Source organism: Dermacentor variabilis, chromosome 3 (genome assembly GCF_050947875.1).
Source record: "Dermacentor variabilis isolate Ectoservices chromosome 3, ASM5094787v1, whole genome shotgun sequence".
In the NCBI taxonomy this organism is placed as follows: domain Eukaryota; kingdom Metazoa; phylum Arthropoda; class Arachnida; order Ixodida; family Ixodidae; genus Dermacentor; species Dermacentor variabilis.
This window is the reverse complement of record NC_134570.1, coordinates 131,382,191-131,403,976: the sequence shown is the minus strand read 5'-3', so window position 1 is coordinate 131,403,976 and position 21,786 is coordinate 131,382,191. Positions and strand designations below refer to the sequence as shown.

Here is a 21,786-nt window from a genome sequence, read left to right as displayed (position 1 = left end):
AAGTGTTATTTTGGTATTGTGGAAGAACAATTTACTGATACAGAAGAAGTAATTGTGTCCCTTAAACGTTGATATGTGCCTCGAGAAGGGCTGTGCCGGCATGTTCTACCTGATACAGAAGAAATAATTGTCCCTTAAACGTCGACGTGTGCCTCCAGAAGGGCTGTGCCGGCATGTTCTACCTAGTTATCTGGTTACACTTCTACACCGACCCAGAGACCAAAGTTGTCTAATATAGGCCACAGGGCATGCGCTTGTGATCGTCGTGGCTGTTTGATCGTCATCGTCTAGATTTTTCAGTGGACTCCCGTCATGCCGTCGTATCGTCATCGTTTTGCAAACGTCACCCAGTTATGCTGTCGTCATACAGTATTCGTCGTTCCATCGATGTCATGCCTTCTTTGTCATTCCCTCGTAAGCATGCAGTCGTCATTCAGTTGTGATTATGCCACCGTTTTCATTCCGTCGTCGTGACGCTTTCGTTGTACTTTCGTCGTCTTGCCATCATCGTTGCTTCATTGGCGTCATTCCTGCTTCTCCGCCTGATTCTCGTCATAATGTCGTTGTCACGCCATCGTCGTCGTCCCTTTGTCGTCATGTCGTTGTTTTCACGCGGTGGTCGTACCGTTGTCATTTCAGAAACATCGTTCAGTTATCATGCCGTCCTTGTAATACCGCCTTCATCGTTAAAGGCTAAACCCCATGAGCGCGATTTTGTGCGCGACAGCGACGAGCGACGGCTTCGAGCGACGGATCGGGCCGTCGCGTGAACAGATCGCGCAGTCTTGCGCAATCGCTTGGTTCTGCAAATCTAGAATTCGTCGCTCGTCACCCGGAAGTGCTATCACTGGTGCTATGAGCGACCAGTGAATAGCGCGAAGCCGGAACTGGATGTACATAACTCAAGTACTTCCGATTGTTGCATAGAACGAGCGAGCGATCGAATTTTTATACGTGCAAGGATAAGAGCGTACTGCAAGACTTTCAGAAATATTTTTATGCGGCTTTTTTACAGTAAAACACATGAACTTAAGTTAATAAAAGCACGCGTTACGCTAGTTTCGGCGCCTATATTGCTGCCCTCATACCGGCGACACTGGGCAGACGTCGCTCGAGGTCATCGCTCGCATGGGGTTTATACTTAAATCGACGATGGAATGTTGTTATTCGTCATTGGGAAACATACGAGAACTATGGTAACATACGGGTTCTTAAGGCTGTTTTCTTTACGTTATGAATAATTACTTTGCCTGTAGCAGACATGTTCCTTATAGCTTTGTAAAAAAAATATCCTGGCTCCGAGTTAAGTGTATGTTTTATGAGAAAGTATTGAAGCTGAGACGCCGCTACCAAGCAAGCTATACTTCTTGTTCCTCTCGATGTCGATAAGTTTAAATGATAGGAGACGAGACGATGACGTTGATTTCAAGAGGTTAACTGTTCATTGAATATTGAAAAGGAAGCGATAGAAAGAAAGCGTTTTACAAAGATTTCTCTATACTTTCAGGAAAAGTTCCAATTTTGTGTCAATTTCGCATACAACCGAATCTCTCTTTGAAGGGGCCGCCACTTATTAAGTGGCGGCGCCTCTCGCCATTGCTTGTCCAAGCACACTGTGGCACTAGCAATGTGCACACGACGGGGCTCCAAAGTGACACTTTCTGGACTTACACAGTGCCGAGGTCATTTCCATGAATCGTTGCTGTGCAGGGCGCCGCTTGTTTTAGCATCTCGCGGGACGCAGTCCGTGAAGGAAAACATCACCACGCTCGTTGGAACGTCTGGTGCCGTTCGCGGAATGTTTAGGAGAAATAGTGCGGCGAAGTGGCGATGTGTCTGACTCTACAAAGCAACTATGGTTTGGTTCCCGCGATCTCGGACACTGAAACATGGAATGAGCTCGTCCACTTGCGCGTTTTCAAGAAACCACAGCGTCCCCCACTTTCCGCCATGGCTATAACTCTTAGCCGGCGGTCTTGGTGCTGGGCCGCGTTTCCTTTGTCAGCCATTGTTCTAGTAACTGCCAGCGCAAACAACGCCTAAATTCCGCCTTATGCATAGTGGCATAAATATGTAATTACTATAATAATTAATTCTAACTGTAATATTTTTTGCGCAGCTGTACTCTCCATGTCTAGAAATAATGGTGAATAGGTTGTTCGAATTTTCCATTATGGGAAATTGTGTTGTGGCATCACAGGCTTAACTTCCAGTCGCCATGCGACGAGGTGGTACAATGCATTGGCACCCTCTGGTGCCGTCGTTACTGCAGCTTTCACCAACGAGAGTTATCACGTGTACGTGAGGCTTGGTTAAGAAGTTTTGGGCTTGTAAGGTTTGGCTAAAAAGTTATCTGCTTCGCGAAAGCCACGCGATTTGCTGTCGGTCCCGTTCGAACATTCTGATGGAGAGTAAGAGGCACCACAGTGCCTCCTACTTGTGTACGATGTATTCAGTAGTGTGTGGCTTATATGTCTAATGGAAATGGCCCTATTGTAAATAGTAGTTGCAGTATATTTTTAAAAAGTGGCAATAGCATTTTTTTTAGCTAACAAGATGGGTTTCGGATGGGTAGGCGATCTAACCTCCGGTGCGACGCCACTCACCATCTGCTGTTTTCACACCGTTTTTGTAGCTGCTGTCAGCGCAGCTGCGCTCGGAACATGTGTGATAACATCATCCATCATCGTCACCGTCATCGGAGGCATTGTTTAAACTGGGTTTGCGGGGACGCTACGGGAACGCGACTATACGAAGCGGATATTTACTTTCCCTGTGGCAATTCATTCGGCTTCTGGACTGGGTTATTGCCAGATGGTCGCTGCTCGTCGTCTTGCTGTACCGAGGAGAGATGGCCATGCCGTCGCCGCGTGGAAGCGGGAAGAGTCGCCGTGCAGAGGCCCAGAGGCGGCGCTACGCCTCCCCGAGCGAGGCCGCGAGGACGGGCAGGCTGCAACAGATGCGAGAGGCACGACGCCGTCGAGTTGTCGAAGAAACGCTCGAACAACGCGAGGCTCGACTACAGCGAAGGCGACAAGGTCGCCGCCGACGAGTCGCCGAGGAAGAACCTGAACGAGAGGCGGCTTGGCTGCAGCATAGGCGAGTGGCTCGTCGTCTGAAAGCCGCGCAAAGCTCGGCTCGGCATAGGGACACCATGCTGCAGCAAAGGCGGGGACAGCAACCACAACAGCAGCAGCAACTGTTTTTCGCCGTTGCTGAGAAGTGCTTTCGCAAGCGCCTCATCGAAGACGACTTTGGAGCGTCGTGCAGTGTGTCTGTAAAGTGCGTATGAATGTGTTACCAATGGCTCAACCAAATGCTATTCGTATAGACAATGATCACTGACCCAGGACCAACTGGTGGGCTAGTTGGTTATACATGTCTGCTTGAACACAGTGCACAGTAAATTGACAGGGACGGAAAGCGCTTTGTGGTGTCGTTGCTCCCAGTCCCTGTCGATTTACTCTGCACTGTCTTCAAGTAGAAGTGATAGCTGACGCCAGTCACTTTCTGTAGCGACTTTCCTATTAACGCTAGAGTGGCGCTGGTGCATATAGAGGACTGACATGCCTCTCGGCGAGGAGTCCCTCCCGGTTGGAGGAAATCAGTGTCCACTCTTATTAATATCGAAAGTGATTTACAATTCATTCCACTGGCAAAATACAGGGTCGGAAAGTGACAGCTATGTATTTCTTGCATGTACTCTTGTGGAAGAAAGACTCTCTGCTCTCAACGAGACCAATGCAGAGAAAAAAATGAAACGTTATTGTTGCTACAGGGCCATACCGCTACATCGAGAGGCGAGTTTTATTACAGTGATTCCTTTTAATGAGAGTGGTTCCAGACAAGAACCTGGAACTGTCATTTAAGGTCCGAAGACCTTGTTATCCGTGCTGACCGGTCTTCAGGTTCGGTGAATGACAATAAGCACAAACAGGGCCGTTTCGTTGCCGTCTTTTTCTTCCAGAGCCCGGAGCAGCTCCTGTCCTCTTTTTTTTCACTGCATACACAGAGAGAGCTACAAGTTATAAAGAATCGTGTAGATCCAACGCACGTCTTCGATTCTGCGAAGCCGGTAATCAAATGCTATAAAGTGGAACCCTTATTTCCTGCTACTTGGACTATAGGAAATGCTCGCGCTAGGGCATGTGTCAACTCGCACCCATGCTGCGCAATTTGACCCACGTGACAATAATCTAGTTCATCAAGAGCTAGTTGATACGATAGGTTATAAGTTCAGTTGTGGCCTAAGTGATTATATGATCGTTCAGATGTGCTGGGGGACTTTGGTTGCCGAAAGTAGTGTGTGTGAGAAGGCGATGGCATGGTAGAGGAATATATATGCATGTAATATAATGCAACTGATAATGGTCCCGCCCAGCGTCAGTAGCACTGTTTCTCGGAGAGTCAGTACGTGTGTCGAGTGAGCTCCTCGACAAAACTTTGCAATGTGGTGAGCATGGTTCAAATCAGATCCGGGAGGGACCTCGGAAGAAGTGCGACGCTCAAGCATCAGCAGAAGCAGCGACGGTTCCCAAAGAAAGCTTTGCTTCAAAAGTTGCCGAGTAGAGCGACACCTGTTTTAACCCGAGAGCGTTAAGGGCCCCGTGTGTTACAAAAAAATTCCGGTGTCTGCGCCTTGCGTCGGACGTCGTTTCGCGAAAAATAATTCCGAACCACAACTACGCAGGCCCTCCGCGTGGCGCAGAGGCGTTGCTGAATTAGTGCAATTCTTCAAAGCAAAATGCGTCAGAAAAATCGTAAAGTACTACTTAAGTGCAACCTGCAGACATGATAGCGTGGGACTGTACTTTGAACCTACCGGAAATCATAATTCTGTTGCGCGGGACCACAAACACGAGCCCCTTTTCCCGCGATTGCACCATTCAGAGAGCGGCGCGGCCCGCTCGGTTCCTTGCAACACCGTCCAGGTGGCGCTCGCCTCCGCGCATCTGCAGGAAAACTGCGGTTGCCTGGAAGCGTGGCAAGCAGTCGGGGATCTTTGAATGCTATCGCGTTCCACTCTTAAAGGCGGAGCGTAACCGTCCTCCAAAATTTGTTTTCCATTCTGCTCGATGCAAGCGTTCTTATTGTTGACGCCGGCACTGCTTGTGAAACATCGCAGAAAGCAGAGAAATCACAGAATGTGTCATGTTGATGCCAATGGTGTGAGACAGTATGATTTCGAGTCGACTGCTATCGAATTCATCAAGCTCATACGAAATATGTTCGTGGCAACTTTTGCCTATAAATCTGGGAAATACGTCTAAGACTTGGGACGACAATGGGAATCCCCATTTATGCGATGTATAAACAGGCATCAAAACAATAGAAATATCATACTTTGAAATTTTGTGCCGGTAAATTTTAACTTGTTGGAAGAAGTCACAAGTTACATTGCACAACGCGAAATTCTAGTTTCGCATCGCTAATAATTAACAACTTGGCTGGCGAGAAAGATTGGTTGAAAGAGAAGAGGAAAGCCCTGCCGACCACACTATCTTTGTCTGGCGCGAACAAGCTACCGCGTTTTTCAGAAGCATTGAAAATGTTGGCATTATGCCCCAGAGCCGAGAATAGTTTTATCCGTATCCCGCATAGTCATGTGGTCTGCGCACGTGCTCTCCACCGTCATGCGAAGTGCGTGTGCAGTTTCTTGCACGCAATGTGAAATACACAGCACATAAGCGTGTGTGCCTGGCCATCCTGTTATTTTGCCCAGCAAGTTGTACGTACACCCGTGAGAAAAAGTATACGTACCAGGGATTGCGTGATAAAATTTACTTTATCCTCTGTCTGTGAACGCAACTAGAAATTAAAGACTGCAGTCCAAACTTGGCATTACAAATTTTCTAATGCACTCGTCAGTTTCCGCTTACGCGTGTTAATTACGAAGCAATTCTGTTTCATCGGCGACACTGTCGTCCGTATACTTTTGCTCGCGGGTGTACGCTCACTAGTTGTGGTGCGCGGCAACCAGCTGCATTATTAACCACACAACACAGCTAAACCCCTTCACTATTGCAATATATAGTGCCGACTATGGTCTTTTAGGTACATTAAAAAAAGAAAGCCAATTGCCGTTGCTTGCATTAAGCAATTTTCATTTGTGGTCTTTGTATGTGATGAACATTATTACTTGCTACTGTTTTTCCCGTTTGTTGTTGTTGTTTTTTTGTCCCGTTATGGTGGGACACTTACTGTAAAGATTTCCAGCCGTAGTTTTGAGAAACACTTGTTCTCTCTGCAGTGCGCCAGAAAAGCAGGCCGTGGAACCCGCTTTACAACGGCTGTTCAGGAGTACGCGGAAACGCCGCCGACGCAAACTCAAGTTCCAACCCATTTCATCGGGGGAGAACTGGGGCGGCCACTTGGAAAAGCAAGTAATCGCCGATACCGACGCATCCTGGTCCCGCTCGACTGAGGAGGAACCTGTAGTTACGGGCAGCCAGCACGGACTCATTGCCGAACCTGTCTGTGGCCCGAAAAAAGCGCAAGGAGGGGATACTGCAACACCCGATGCTGATGGGCCTCCTAGATTAGCCAAAGAGAGCCTGCCAAAGCCGTGCTCCAGAGTAGACTGTGCCATGCCAGACAACTATACCGAAGCTGTCATCACTCGAACACAGGTGCGGTAATGAGTTATGAAACAAGGGAACAGTGTGTTAACAGATGTACCTTCTGTTTTTATCACTAAAGGAGAGAAGCCTGGTAATGCACCTATACGGATTCTTTTTAAATGGGCAAAACATATGCTGACATTGGCCAAATAATTGATCAGGACAACTTTCTATATTATGCAGGCTGTTTAGAAGGTAGCCATTCTTATTGAATGACTCTAAATAATTGAACCGCGCTTATCTTCTCCGTGCGTGTGATAATAAATTGGCGTTCCTGAGACAGTACCGCAGCCATCCTGCTGCAGAATCACTCGGAACAGTTCCCACATCCGTATTTCTAATGCGTGAAATAAGTGTTTTGGTCACTTCATATATTCGAAAGAAACGAGTATTCGACAGCTTTAAATAGTGGGTTTTCGAATCCAATGTGAACGACGTTCATCTCGTTTACACAGGCGCACGCAAGGCGGAATCACGCGGCTGCAACCGGGGTCTTGCTTGTGCAGCATGATGTGTGCTCCATCGGTAGAGCGCGCGTAACAAGAGCGGTTTGTTCGCGGAAGTGCTCAAGCACACGACGACGCCATAATGGCGACGCGCAGTGCCGAATCACTTCGGTCGGCAAACAAAAGTGCGCCGGGGCCGATTCTTATAACGGCTCGGAAGGCGAACCGTTCACTTGGCCTCACGTGATTGGTCAAAATTTTGCCTGCTGTCAGAGGCCGCCAGAGACAGCGGAGCGGCTGCGCAAATTATGAACACCTCACGCATCGGTCAACCATTTTCAAAGCGAACCCGTCGTCGGCTAAGAGCGGTACCGGCGCTTTGGGTTCGGATAGTACGCTTTGGGTTCCGTTGCTTGGGCAGAGGCGCCACTCTCTGCCTATCAGTCGCGTCTTCCCCCCTCCATCTCCGGCTTGGGAATCGCCCGTTGAGGGACGTAAGCAGCGAAGTTCGCTTTTCGAACCGTTATGACTCCGCCTCAGGCTCGCAGCGTACCGCTGGCGCTGCGATGAACTGCAGAGCGGCTCGATGGCGACCGGAAGCAGTAATCCTGCTGCAAAAAACGCTCTTACCCTCGCTGGGTATCAAAAGGCAACACCTTGCTTCCACGGGCGGTGTTTGTTGCCTGTAGCAGCAGCCACGCGCTCCCACTGTTGTTGATTTCGTGAGTACTGTGCATTTCTAGTAAAGCTTAATATAGGCAGTGTTCACGCTAGCTGCGCGAACAAGTACGATAACAAATATGGAGCACTCCCTGAACTGCAGGCATCGTGTAGTATGTGATTCAAGGAGCGGGAAACTCGTCTATAGGCAAAATAATTGACAGCTGGGCGAGCTTCTGCCGTTTCATCGTGCAGAAAACGGTGCGAAAGCCGCAGCACGAAGGGAGGGGCAACAACCGAACAGGTCTCGCTCATTTTGAGCTGACAAGCACAGAGCATACAATGCGCGCCAAAGACCGTGTTTGGAAAGAATTACATCGCTACGCGCCGCGGAAAGGTCTGAAATTTCAATCCGAATGCAGTTTTCGCTTTCCCTCGTGGCGACCGCGCTCCAAGCCGGACGGTGACGTAGTCGTGTCCCTGCGCCTACGTAGTCGAGTCCGCAATGTGACTTCTTTCGTGGTGACACGTGACTTCGAGAATTATTCAAGGTAACATCTGTTGCTTAATATAGAATTGAAGTTTAGAGAAATAAAAATGGCCAGGCTTAGCTTGGTTAAGCCAAGAATGCGTTGCATATTGCGCGGTCAGGTGGTGGCTGCGGCCGCGCGCGACCGCGCCATTTGGGGCCCAGCTTTTCCTCCGGCTGTCGTGACGTCACGTCACGTGGTTGCGCTAAAGGTCAATGGTGGCTGCCCGGCCGCGCCCAAGGGCTGAACTGAGTGATTGCAATATGCAAGGCATAATAAAACACGCAAACGAATTGTCTGCGTGTTTTTTGTTTTTGTTTTACTTCGCACCGAAGAAAGAGATGTACTTCCGCTTCGTCTGCTTGTTCCCATGGTCGTGCAGTCACGTGCACAGGTACCAAAACTATGTCTTTTCTACCGTGTTCTAGCGCGTGATCATGCTGTGCGATGCGCGTGTTCTGCTATTCGTGTAGCACTGAATTATACGGCTAGTCTTCTGACGTTGTGCACAGCGCGCAAAATCTTGCGCTGTGCGAAACGAGACATCACAATAGCTCGCGCGCAACGCGTCTGCAGAAATGCGCAGCGCTGAAAAAAAGAAAAAAAAGAGAAAAAAAAAACGAGGAAAAAAAATGTAGGCGGGGCCCGTGACGTATGCGTCACGCGATCCTCGAGGTCCGGTATGGAAGAACGCAGGGAAGATATTTCGCGCCCTTCAGCGACGGTACAAGCTGGCGTGTCCTTCAGCGATGCTCTACGTGGCCGCAGCGTCAATGCCGCCGCACCGGAAACCACGCCGCCTCTTGCAGCTGCCCCCGCCGGCGACCCGAGAGACGCCCTGATCGCGGCCCTCGCTGCAGCTCTGCGGGTTCTCATGGAGACCGCCCCGCACATGGACGACACGGTGCGACAGATGTGCACCGCGGCCCTGGCCGCACAGCAGTCTCTGCCTCGCCATGGCTAGCCGTGCAGCGAAACGTCGGCCGCGCATACTGCAGTGGAATGTCCGCTCGATGCGCCGCCGACACCCGGAGCTTTGCCAGCTTCTTCTCCTGCACGAGTACGATGTGCTCGCGCTGCAGGAGACACACGTACGCGACGGGGAGTGCAACCTCCCGGGATTCGTCGCCTACCACAGTGCGGCTCCGTGCGAACTTCAGACTTGTGCCCACGCTCCGTGCCGCGATCCACTCCACCCACGCGGCCGCTCTCGAGCGTCTGTTTATGTGCGCGCGCGCCTTGGTCAAGCCGCCGTCTCTGTGTCCGACATCGTTCCCACCTCCGTGGAGTGCGTGGCTGTGTCTGTTCGCGTTGGGGGGGCCGACACTTGTGTCGCCAGCGTGTACGTCCAGCCCGTGCAGCGATGGGATACTTCTTTCGTGGAGAGCCTCACCGCGCGCATCAACGGCGACTGTGTTGTGTGCGGCGATTTTAACTCTCACCACACGGCATGGGGCAGCAGCCACTGTGAGCCCAATGGCAGGAACCTGCTGAACTCTATCAACTCCTCTGGTTCGCTGATCATTAACACCGGCAGCCCCACTTTCGTGCGTCGGAAGGTGCGCGGTAGCGTGATAGACTTATCGCTGGTGAGTGAGCGGTGCCACTACGAGTGGGTACGCAGCCCTGACGCGCAAGGATCGGATCATTATCCGATCTCGCTTGAACCTCTCGGCCTCAGCCGCGACCGGATCCGCACTTACCGCATCACGGACTGGTCTCTCTTCAGGACGCTGTGTGCCACGCCTCCTCCTGTCAACACTGACTTCCTGTCGCACATTTCAAGCTGCGTTGCCGCCGCGACCAAGTCGTGTACGGTGCCCGCTGGAACGCCGGCGCCCGACATCAAACTTTTGAACTTACGCGCGGTACGCCGACGCGCCGAACGCCGCGCCATCAAAAGCGACAAGGTGGAGCACTGGACTCTTTACAACCGCCTTGATGCCGTGTGCCGTCGTCATGCCAGGCAGCGCCGCAATCAGAGCTGGCAAAGTCTCTGCCTCTCCTTGGAAGACACCCGCGATAAAGCCCGCCCCTGGCGCATCCTTGCCGCCCTGCTCAGTCCCAAGATCCCCCGCCGCCCTGCACTCTCCATCGCAGTGGCTCAGGGCTTGAGTGCCGAGCAGTTGGCCGAACTGTTCGCGGATACGTTCGCTCCGCCGTCTGTGTGCCCTGTCACAGCCGCCGCCGAACTTCCGCCGCACAACATGGTTGAACGCCTCGCTCCTATGCGCTATTTCCCAACTAGCGCAATTATGGAGCATGTAGAAGTGCTGTGTTCTGCTGAGTTCACGATCAGCGAGTTGCGCATCGTCTTGAACAGGCACAAACGCCGCTCCGCTCCCGGTTCCGACGGCGTTACCCATCAAGTGCTCAGGAACATCGATGCAGCTCAACTTCCCTCACTTCTCGAGGTTTTCAACTCCGTCTGGCGCAGCGGCATCATCCCCGCCAACTGGAAAGAGGCGATCGTCGTTCCCATTCTGAAGCGCGGCAAACCAGCCTCGAACATCAGCTCCTATCGCCCAGTATCACTGACCTCGGTACCCGGCAAAACGATGGAGTCGATGGCTTTGTTCCGGGGCAAGAGCGTCGAGGGCGGAGGCGATCCACTCGAGGCGGTTCAAAGTGGCTTCCGCCGACTCCGCTCGAGAGCTGATTCCATCGCGGACGTTGTCGCCACTCTCGAGCACGCTGCAAGCCGCCACGAAGCCGCATACCTGGAGCTGCTCGATGTTGAACGCGCGTTTGACGGCCTCCCGCACGGCACCATCATCCAAGCGCTTCACGAGCTGCGCATCACCGGCCGCCTACTGGACTATGTGTCGGCCTTTCTTAGCGACCGAACACTCAGAGTGCGTGTTGGCGACGCGCTCAGCACCCCCCGTAGCGTGACCGCTGGTGTTCCTCAGGGCAGTGTTCTTAGCCCCTTTCTATTCAACTTGGCGCTTGCAAGGCTCCCCGATTTCATCCCGAAGCTGACAGCCTTCGAAGTCCGTGTGGCGATTTACGCCGACGACATCGCCCTTTTCGCTTCCGGGCCCACGGACTATGGCTACCAAGTGCGGCAATCACTGCAGTCTGCTATCAACGCCGTGGACGAATACCTCACCAGCGTGGGGCTTCAGCTCTCGGCGTCAAAAACCGAGGCGCTAATGATTCACCCCCGTGCTAGCCGTGCTCGCTCCGAAGTGCTCACTCTCTCGCTGCGCGGAAGCCCCCTCCCGTGGCGGAAAAAAGTTCGCTACCTGGGGCTTCACATCGACTGCCGCCTGAACTTTAATGCGGCAACCACACAGCTCTGCAGGGATGCCAGGAAAGTCGCAGGCGCCGCACGCTCCCTGCTCGCCCGTGGCCGTGGCTGCACACCGCACCTTGCGCTCCGAGTTTATAACTCGATTGCAACTTCGCGAGCGCTCTACGCGCTGCCTCTTACCAACGCCAGTGCAGCCAACTGGAGGGCCGTTGACGTCGAACACCGCACTGCAGTTCGCCAGATGTACGCGCTTCCCCGCTTCTCGCAAGTGGGGGCAACTCTCGCCGAAGCGGGAAACTGGCCGCCCTCACTTCGTGCGAGGAAACAGGCGCTTCACCACATCGAGCGTCTCCAACGGTCGCCACAGGGCCAGCGTCTCGTGTGCCGCCTCCACAACCTCGAGGGCTCGGGCATGGGTCAGCATGCCACCGACTTCAGCACCCGCATCGCGTCTCTGCCGCAACTCCTTCCCTTGCCGCCATCGCCGCACGCTTCCCCGCTGCTTGACGTTAACATCAGCGTCCCGGGCGTCACGAGCAAGCGCCGAACAGCACTTTGTGCCATGCAGCAGGAGACGGCTGCATTGATTCACGAACACCTACGCGACCGCCTCCTCGTCTACACTGACGGCTCCGTTTCCAGCGATGGTTCCGCTGCTGCCGCGTGCACGGCACCGGACATTTCTGCGTCCCGGCAGTGCCGTCTCCGTTTCCCTGCCTCATCGACAGTCGCCGAGCTCGCGGCCATCGACCTCGCGGCTGACCTTCTTCACGAGTGCGGTGCTTCGTCTGCTGCGATCTTGACAGACTCGCGCGCGGCTGCAGAAAGACTACGCCGGTCTCCCACTTGTGCAGCGTGTGGGATCGAAACTGCGCCACGTCGTAGATCAGGGCTGCGACTTGGTTTTGCAGTGGGTCCCCGCGCACATTGGCCTCCCCGGAAACGAAGCAGCCGACGCCCTTGCGAAGCAAGCTCTCTCGGCTCGCTTCCCCCTCGCCACCTCTGTCACTCGCTTCGACGTGGCGAAGACGGCTATTCTACGCACCCTCCGCGCTCATCATCCTGACTCACGTGTTGCTGCGGGGACTCCCCCTCGCCTCCTCCCCCGCGCCGGCCTCTGCCGCTGGGACCGCTCCTTTCTCCTGCGGTTGCGCGTCGGCTGCTACAGCACGGCCGCCCGATTGCACAGACTGCACGGAACTGGCAGCCCCGCATGTGTGGAATGCGGCGAAGAAGAGACTCCCGAGCACCTCCTGGTGCATTGCCCATCCTTTGATGTTGAGCGCACTGCGCTTTGTGCCTCGTATCGTCGCGTGGGTCTGCCTTGCGACACGGAGGGAGCCCTTCTGTTTCCCGCAGCGCACGCCTCTATCGTCAAAAGAGTGCTTGCTGCCCTCCTTGACTTTTGCTGCGAAACGTAGCTGAGAGCGCGGCTATAAGCACCGCATCGCTCCTTCTTCAACCTTGTCCTTTTTTTTTTCCGCTTTCTTTCCTTCTCTTCGTGATCTTTTTCTCCCCACTCCCCTTACCCTGTGCAGTGCTGTTGAGGTGGCCTCCTTTGAGAGACAGTTACGACACTGCACTTCTCTCTTCCTTTCTTCTAAAAATCACTACACACACACACACACACAAGATATTTCGCCGAGTCGGACTACCGTGCAGCACGGAGGGTGATCTCCTATTTCCCGCAGCCCCCGCCTCCATCGCCAAGAGAGCGCTTGCTGCCCTCCTTGGCTTTTGTGACGAGACTCAACTGAGAGCGCGGCTGTAAGCTCCGCTTTGCTTCTTCTTTAACCTTCTTAGTTTTTTTTTCGCTCTGTTTCATTCTATCTATTCTTTTTCTGCCCATTCCCCTTACCCCGTGCAGTGCTGTTGAGGTGCCCTCCCTTGAGAGACAGTTACGGCACTGCACTTTTCTCTTCCTTTCATCTTAAAATCACTACTACTACTACCGGAAGATATTTCGCTCGTGGAGGCTTGACTGTGCAAGTGGAGTGTCTTACTACGTAGTGGGTTCAAATCATGGATTCGCGCCACTGACATATTTTCATCTCATCTATTAATTAGTCAATTTGAAAATTTTTTTGCGGCAGAACGCTCCCTAGAGAACATGCAACCACTTCCAGCGTATAAACAAACTGTGCTCTGGAGCCTGTTGAGGGGCTATTGAAGGGGAAGCTTGATCTTGAGCGCTTCAAAGTAAATGTATAGGAAATTAGAAAATGATATGTCGGCAACCACGAAAGCTTCCGGGCCAACTTCTATGAATGGAGCGAACTTACTCGAGGAATCGATGTAAGCGAAGTTTTCCGTGCTGGATGCTTTGATTGACGATAATTAGCGGTGGTGTTGATGGTGAAAGCTTAATTTCTTCAACATTTAGTCTAATGGAAGAGTGCTGAGTTGATGTTAAACGTTACCTTGTGTGCACCACTGCTGTTTATCTGCGTAGTACGCAGAAAACACAGGGAGAGGTGTTTGCTTGAGGTGTTGTGCGCCATATTTCATAACGTCTGAGAGGGTTGGACATTGTTTTGACTCGCATATGGTACATCCCACCGGGGCAGTACTAAATTTGAATTGGGTTAAGGGGCTGTACGTTGTTGTGAAGTTGGCGGTCCGTTCGGACAACGAGGTTTCCATGGACGGTGCCGTGCCAGGTGCCGGGAGAAAGGGTTCCGAGCGACGTTTAAGAGAATTCAAAAAAGTGATTATATTAAAAAAAAGCACATGGTTGAGTTGTACAAAACGGCTCCAACTAACGGAGCACACTATTGTCGCGAAAAGAGTATACCGCGGGCCCCTTTTCTTTTTTCCACGAATGTTGTGGGTTCCTCGATGCGAGGTAAGCCTTTATGCAGAACTGACAGGGACGGCGCCTCGGGCATGTGCTCCCGCCCGGCTGACGCACCTGACAGTCAATACGTGCACGTTTCGCGCCCTCTTCTCACGCTCGGCTGTATCTGGCGTCAGAAATTGAGCAGTTATTGGCAAATTCATTTCGTATACGGAATGTTCTCGCGACCATTTTTGGCCTCTTAAACTCTGGCCCTTATTGGGTCCCGTCGGCTTGCCTGATTGGTCGAAATAGGCCATTGGTATAGAAGCCTACGCCTCCCGCCAGTCCGCGGGTTGTTAAATACGGGACCTTTTCCTGAGCCTCCTTCGAGTTCACCCGACCACATCGAATCGCGCCACACCTAATTAAGGAACGCAGAAGCAGATCTACCCCGTTCCCGAGGCGCGCCACGTGCAAACGAGTTGGCGTCCCCCACCTCATGCGCCACAGGTGGAGCTGTTCACTGCTTGACTCTTCCCGAAAGTGTAGCTGGAGCCTGGTACTGTTCCAGGTCACGTGGGTCCCGACGCAAGACGGCTGTAATGCACCGTGAAGACCTGGCAGCAATCCCCCCCCCATCTGCCTTTGTGAAGGCAGTTGCAGACCGGGAAGGCAATACCGCAGAGAGAAGTAAGCCCTCGGACAATTGGGTCCCAAGGAGCGACCCTGTGCGCCGGGTGTGACACAATCGCACGAGCGCCTACCATTGGCCGAAAATGACGACACCTGAGCGGGCTCGCCGATTGGCCGAAAATGGCGTCACCTGAGCGGGCTCGCCGACTGGCCGAACGTGACGTGACTTCGAGACACCGAAGGGCTTAAAAGCCAGAGACCGGGAGCAGCAAAAGAGCATTCCTAGAGCATTCCTTCATTCATCTCTTTCGAGCTTCTTGCCACGGGCCGCAGCGTCCGAGTTGCTGCCGGCCCGTAATGACTTTATGACTGTTAATTTTTTTGTACTCTCGCTGTACATAATGTAAATAAACCTCCAGTTTTCATCTCAACGCCCTCCTCAACCTCGGCCAACTCCCGCACTCAACGGCAAGGTCCAAAATCTGGGGGACAGCAATTGGGATTGTCCTCCAAATCGAACAGGGCCCCTTGAATGCTGCAGAAAATCATTTAAGGAATATTCTGAGTGGCTTTGATGACAGAAAGGACACAACAGCACAGGGTGCCACTTCACCAGGGGGTATCATGCCGGTCAGGCAGTGTTGGTACCCGTATTGGGTACCCGTGTTGTGTCGATGTTGCGGCTGACGACAGGCCGTGCCGGCGCTGCTGTACCGGCGCGTTCATGATGGAGATTGCGGGTGTCCCGAAAGTGTTTAGTACTTTAGTAATAGTATTCAGTACTTTAAGCTTGTCCTGAAGAGCTAAAAATTGAACTTGCATATTTTTAGAGGTATTTTTTTTCTGCTGTCGGACGCCCTCTAGGCTCGAGACTATTCCCTTGAGGTTTCAAAGGACAAACGCGCACTCATTTGACTCCCTTCCAGTAGGGCCCCTTTGCTGTGCCTGTGCGACAGTGCGCATTCTCCCTTGAAGTAAAGGATCTTTGGTTGAAAGAACTTTGAAAGTGCCTGTGTGACTGGGGTATGACTCCGTCTCCGGCGTGGTCGTGCCAATTTGTGCGGCTGACAGGTGTGAAGAATCGCAGCCTTGCACGGACTTCATCTCCGGCGTGGACGTCCAACATCCCATTTGACGAGGCCGTTGGCTCGTTTCCCATAATTGCTTCATCCGTGACCGGAGTTTTGTCGCGGAGTGAACGGCCGACCATAAGGGCCTTGATGGGCTCTTCGTGATGGTCAGGAGAGACGACGTTGCTCTCTCCCAGCGCACTGCCTTGAACTAAACGATGAGGCGTGACAACTGCATGTCGCCGGAGTGGCATCCCCCACTCTGAAGGGCCGCCGGCCGCAACATGTCAAAACCACAATGAGATTATGATGCACGCTGTAGTGGCACACTCCGGATTAATTTTGACACCGTGATGTTCTTTAACCTGTCCCAAAATATAAGTGCCCGTGCGTTTTCTATTTCACCTCCGTCGAAAAGCGGGTGCCGCGGTTGGGATCGAATCCACGGCCTCTAGCAATGCCATCGCCGCAAAGCTAACGCGGCGGGCACGAATGTGTTGATTTGACGGTCGTCCGCGTCCGTCATGTCGCTTGGACCGTGCGGTGCACTTTAATTAATGCGTCTCTGCTTCGGCACGCCCCGCGTAGTTTGTCCTCTTGACATATTTGCATGGCGTTTATTTTTCAGAAATAGCACCAACGCACTGTACCGTGCCTTGAACTTAAGCTTATCTACTTTCCCCGCAACCGCTGTCGTGTAGTAATAGGATTTCGTTGCCTTCTCACGTCACCTACCCCTACCCCCCTTACCCTTGTGTGCGAACTGCCTCTTGTCATCCCTCCTCTCTACAGTTCTATCTACGTGCCATCTGGACTCGCACCTTAGTAGAAAGCGCAGTGTGCTAGAATGGGGGTAGTGGGCTCAGATGACGGCTCCGCTTGAGGCCCTTGATGTCGCCTCCGAGAGATGGCGCTACAAACATTTTCACCTGAAACATTTTGCAGTCCTTCGCCTACGCTATGCGGGTTATTTCACCGCATAGCGTAAGTTGCTATCTGTATTACCGGAAAGGCGTCAATTCGCATTTTGTGCTATATATTAAAAAAAAAAAACTTTACCATTGTGACTGCGACGTCTCGGGAAGCGTTATCGATGACCTCGCGAGTACATAAATTTAGGTGCTAGTTCGCAACCAATGTGGGCAGCTTGCGCTAGTTTCTAGCAGTTACTGTGACGATAATGTTAGCGCGATGATTCGTTTTATCTACATCTAGTACCACTAAACACCGTGTAATCGTCCACTGCGGTTCGCTAAGGCCAGCGTCGAGCGTGCGCCGCTCTCTTTAGCAGTGGACCGTTGCCCAAGCTGACCGCACTTGGTCAAGTTGCGGACAGTTTTCTTGCGCCATAAATGCGACGTGTGGGTACACATCGCCGGAAAGAAATATACGGCGCATATATTTATGAAAAATTATTTTCTGTAAAATATCAAAGAAGCTTATTTCTAATTGTACACAATAATTCCAGCAATGATTTCAACGAGCAGGCGACATTAATTGTTCTCTGAGCGCATAAAATTGTGTTTATTTTCGAATGCACTTTCCATTTCGTACATTTTATTAGGAACAGCATTGAAACAAAAACGATGTACAATATTGTTGCAGGAGTGAAAAATAAGCAAACTCAGCCCCACCGAAGAATACTCAAAGAACGGCACAGATGCCAATAATATTACAAATCTCACTTTTAGTGCATGCAGGAAATATTTCTTTTCACAACGATAACAATGTTTACAAAATAAAACAAACCATATTTTTTTCTAAGAGCATGCCTAAGAATATGGAGTAAGGCGAAATGAAACGAATATATATATACAAAATTTCCATTAAGGTCATAATGAACCAGACTCCTCAAGAGTTCAAGAACGGTGTTGGTCCTTTCATGCCCTTTTTCATATGGTGCACCACCGCGACATATGGGCTTCATTCATGTTGACATATAATTTGTTTCATTCTTTAGATCTGCCTGCCCCCTCTTCATTCAAAACAAACATAACATTAATTGAATTTTTTTTAATGGAGCAAATGTTTTAAACATGTACTGCACAGCTTTCTCATACAGTTTTACTTATTTTCCGATGCTTAGCTGCTTCCCTTCTACTTCGTTGCTCTGAGTTGATGCATTTCCCGAAAAAACGGAGTCATGTAGTTAAATAGAAGCTGATAACTTTTCTTGTAACTTCAGCTGCGTGCTCATTGCAACCAATGTTGCTCATGCACCTTGCCCTCACGAGGATGTGTATATCTATAATACTGTAGGCATGCAGCTCTTGCTTACTAAAACATTCTGTAAACAGGTTTTCAAGCATTTCGCAATTCGCACACTGCACATGTTTGGTCAAGCTTCTTGTCTTCACGGTGTAAGTTTCTTTCCCACTGACGCCTCCTTTCTTTGTCTTGTGGGACGCTGAAAAAAGACGTCATCGGCAAGTCTTTCACTCGACTATAGCATGTCCGGCACCCTGGTGCAAAACGGTAATTGCGCCGGCGACTAGGCATAGTTTCTTAGCGCACCGCAGAACGAACACAAAGGATGCCCGAGGATGTCGCTGAGACAAGTCTACGAACATTGCACTTCACAAAAACAATCAAAATCAAGTCGATTCGCATCCTCGTGTGCAGGCTCCAGCATGCGAGTGGCAGTGACGGGAGCGCACGCGCTGGCACGGGTCTTCAGGTGGAACTAGCTCCAGCGCCCCTAGCGCCCTCCGGCCTCCGGCGACATGCGCGGCTTCAGTCGGAAGCACGGAGCAAGAAATATTTAGGAGTGGAAACTCTGCTGTTTGCGGCGACCAGTAAAGGTCACAAGCCCGCGGATACATTTTCATGCTGGCGGCACCTAGCGGCATGGGAAGAAATTACCGCCGTTTCGGTTACCAGGGCAACCGGTTGAGCGTGTTGCTCCCGTTCGCCGCGCGCGCCTGACTTCTACCACGGAGTGGCCGGAGCTGCCGGAGCCGCCGAGCCGCCTGCCGGGCGCTGTTTTTTTTTTTCTTCTGCTGCGGCTTCTACGACGCGCCGCATGGCGCCGCCACTGCATACGGTAGCGTCGGCGCATGCAACAATTGTGACTTTATCTGGTCGCCCGCGCTCGCTCGCGCTGACGGGAGTTTCACCTCCTATATGTCTTTACTCCGTGGTCGGAAGCGTGCGCCGCATAGGGCAGAGAGCACACTACCCAATATTCTAGTACACTGTAGTAGAAAGAGAAGCGCTGCAGTTTCTGCAGGGCTTCTGAGGGGAGTCACGGATAATTACAGCTGTCAAGAGGCTAATGTGGCGACGCCCAGGGAGCTCAGGAGGGCATTGTGCACATTCGACGCGGTGGGGTGAAAACAAGTTCTCCCGTAGCCTTTTCTATGACTCGCTCCTCTCATGTATACACACGGTCTGAACCGCCCCCCGACGCGGTATGCCGGACAGCAGCAGCAGCAGCAGTGGGAAAGTCGAAGGAACAGGCAAAGAAAGCTTCATTTTATATACTTGCTGGCGAATCTTCCGTGGAAGCCCCAACGTTCGAATCTTTGCAGTTCCTCGGCGCTTCATGGGCGTGGAGGAAGGAACGCGTAGGAGAGGTCCCTGCCAGCACGCACGTGCTGGATAAAGTGTGGCGGAAGGCACATTTTGTTTTTCGCAAAGGAGTACTGGCACTGGTACCCGAAGCGTCAACGCTGCCATAGCAACCGCGCTCCTGAAGCTCCCACTGCTGCTCTAGGCCTCTGAAAAGTGAGATACGTTTTTTTTTTCGGCCCGTGTCTTTCTCGCAGTACAGTCTGTTCGCTAGGCAAGCGGACTTTGAAGCGTGATGTGTAAATTTGAAAGTTGTGTTTAGGGTCCGTGAGTGTCAGCCAGCAACAGAGACACTCAAGTAATCATGGCGCGGGTCTTCGTCTTCTTCAACGTGCCACAAGACCACAGGGAGCACGTCTGCTTCACTAAACCCATCACAGAAGTTTCGTCGCCTTTGTTCTGGAGCGCGTCGGCTGCACACTCTTCGGCGGTACTTAGCAGTGCAAGCTCAAAGCTCGCGCCTATTTGCTTCGGCGAGCTGATTGTAGGCGCAAAGGGAGGTGGCACACCAACATAGCGGCATTTCCGGCTTCAAAAACGTGACGTTGGGCCTCTTCTATTTTTCTTTCCTCCATGCTCATAAAGTCACTTTACAATTTGAAAGTACCGCCACTCTTTGAACTCTGCCGCCGCCGCGCGACCTCCTCGCCCCTTGCGTGTCCCTCGGGGGAACCAGTTTTTCTGCACGGCGATTGGTCTCCTTGTCGTTGTCCTTAGAAACGCGCTGATCTTGCGTTTCGATTGTTTTGCTTATTCGTTGGAGCCATTTTTCGCCTTATCTCGCGGCTGGCTCGGCGAGCGTTGCACGCTATATTTCCTGCGGTGTTGTGCTAGCGCTGTGCCGTGCTGTAGCGATACAAGTGCAGCAAGAAGCCTGAATATAGTTGTGCACTCTTTATGCTACCACTAGGAAAGCGTGACGGCTTGCGCAAGAACCAGTGGCTGCACAACATTAGCCAAAATAACTTTGTTCCTACAAAGAACATTGTTTTCGACGTAAGGCGTCCTTCTTATTCTGGGTATCAAAGCATGTCCTAATGCTTCTTTCTTTTTTTAAATTCCTCCAGCCGGCTTGTGAGCGTTTTTGCCCCGACAATTTGTTCATTGCATAAAAATGGGGGTGTCCTCAGTAAGCTGAATATTCTGCCGGGCCTCATCACCTGGCACGTCGTCAACTGTTATTCAGTCGGAAATGCAACACTGTGGGTTCTGCTTTCCGCTGTGAACAATTTTGTGCGAGGGTACAGCCTTTCAATTGCACTGTGTGATTGTTAAGATCCGTTGCCTGTTTTACTGAAAATCGCGGCTGTGTGCGTCAGTCGCTTAGATACAATAAATTCAGGCCCTGAAAAAATCAATTGAAAATATACCGGTGGCACAGCGGGTGATGGGCGCTAGCTAGTCTACATTGCCTTTTTAAACCGCCGTGGCTGCTAAACACACGGGGTTGCGGTATCGAATCTCGGCCACGGCGGCAGCATTTCGGTGGGGGCGAAACGCGAAAACATCCGTGTACTTTATTTAGGTGCACCTTAGTGAGGCCCAAGGTGGCTAAAATTTCGGGGTGCCCCCACTACTGCGTGCCTAATAATCAGATGGTGGTTTTGGCACGTGAAACACCATAATTTAATTATTGGGTTTTTAATGCGTAAGCTTTCCTTGGCGAGTACCCCAGCCCCATCAGGCGAAAACATGAATGCCTTGTTTCTGCACAAAAATGCGTAATTTGCAAACTTAAGGCATTTAATCATTATAATAGTGTAAATGTAGGTGATTGGTAGCTGTATAAGCAACAAAGAAAATTTTAACCCCACAAAAACAAGGGAATGCCCATAGAGATGCATAAAGCTCCATAGAAAATACATGGGAAAGCTTATAGTAGGTGATTCAACAACTTGACTCAACCCCAACTGGTCGTTTGAAAGTTTGGTGGGCCAAAATAAATTTTGGTATGGGTGTCATGGTTCGACATTATTCGATTCGGCGAAGCACCGGTCACCGCGCGCCATATGGTCGTAGTAATAGGAACCAACGAGCAAGGCGGTTATTGCCGGCCACTCGGGCAAGCGGCCGAAAAGGGTCGAAAGCAGGTTCAGGGATTATTGGCTTTGTGTCGTCGGCGCGACCGTGGCGCCCCGACAGCTTTTCGTAGGAACCACTGTGTATTCCCCGCCCCGCGCGTGCATTGAGAAGCTTACCAAGAAAGCGGGGGTGCGAATACT

General features: G+C 51.6%; 1 protein-coding gene across 4 annotated transcripts in view; it reads left to right on the top strand.

Moving 5' to 3' along the window:
• Window positions 1-21,786, top strand: part of LOC142576287 (uncharacterized) — a 136,052-nt gene that overhangs the window by 36,306 nt on the left and 77,960 nt on the right. For 3 of the 4 annotated variants that reach the window (XM_075686342.1, XM_075686344.1, XM_075686341.1), the window contains exon 2: window positions 6,251-6,629. In XM_075686342.1, coding sequence (XP_075542457.1) covers window positions 6,251-6,629 — 379 coding nt within the window. Of the gene's footprint in view, window positions 1-3,129; window positions 3,283-6,250; window positions 6,630-21,786 lie in introns of those variants that run through there. The other variant, XM_075686343.1, reaches the window with a different exon arrangement.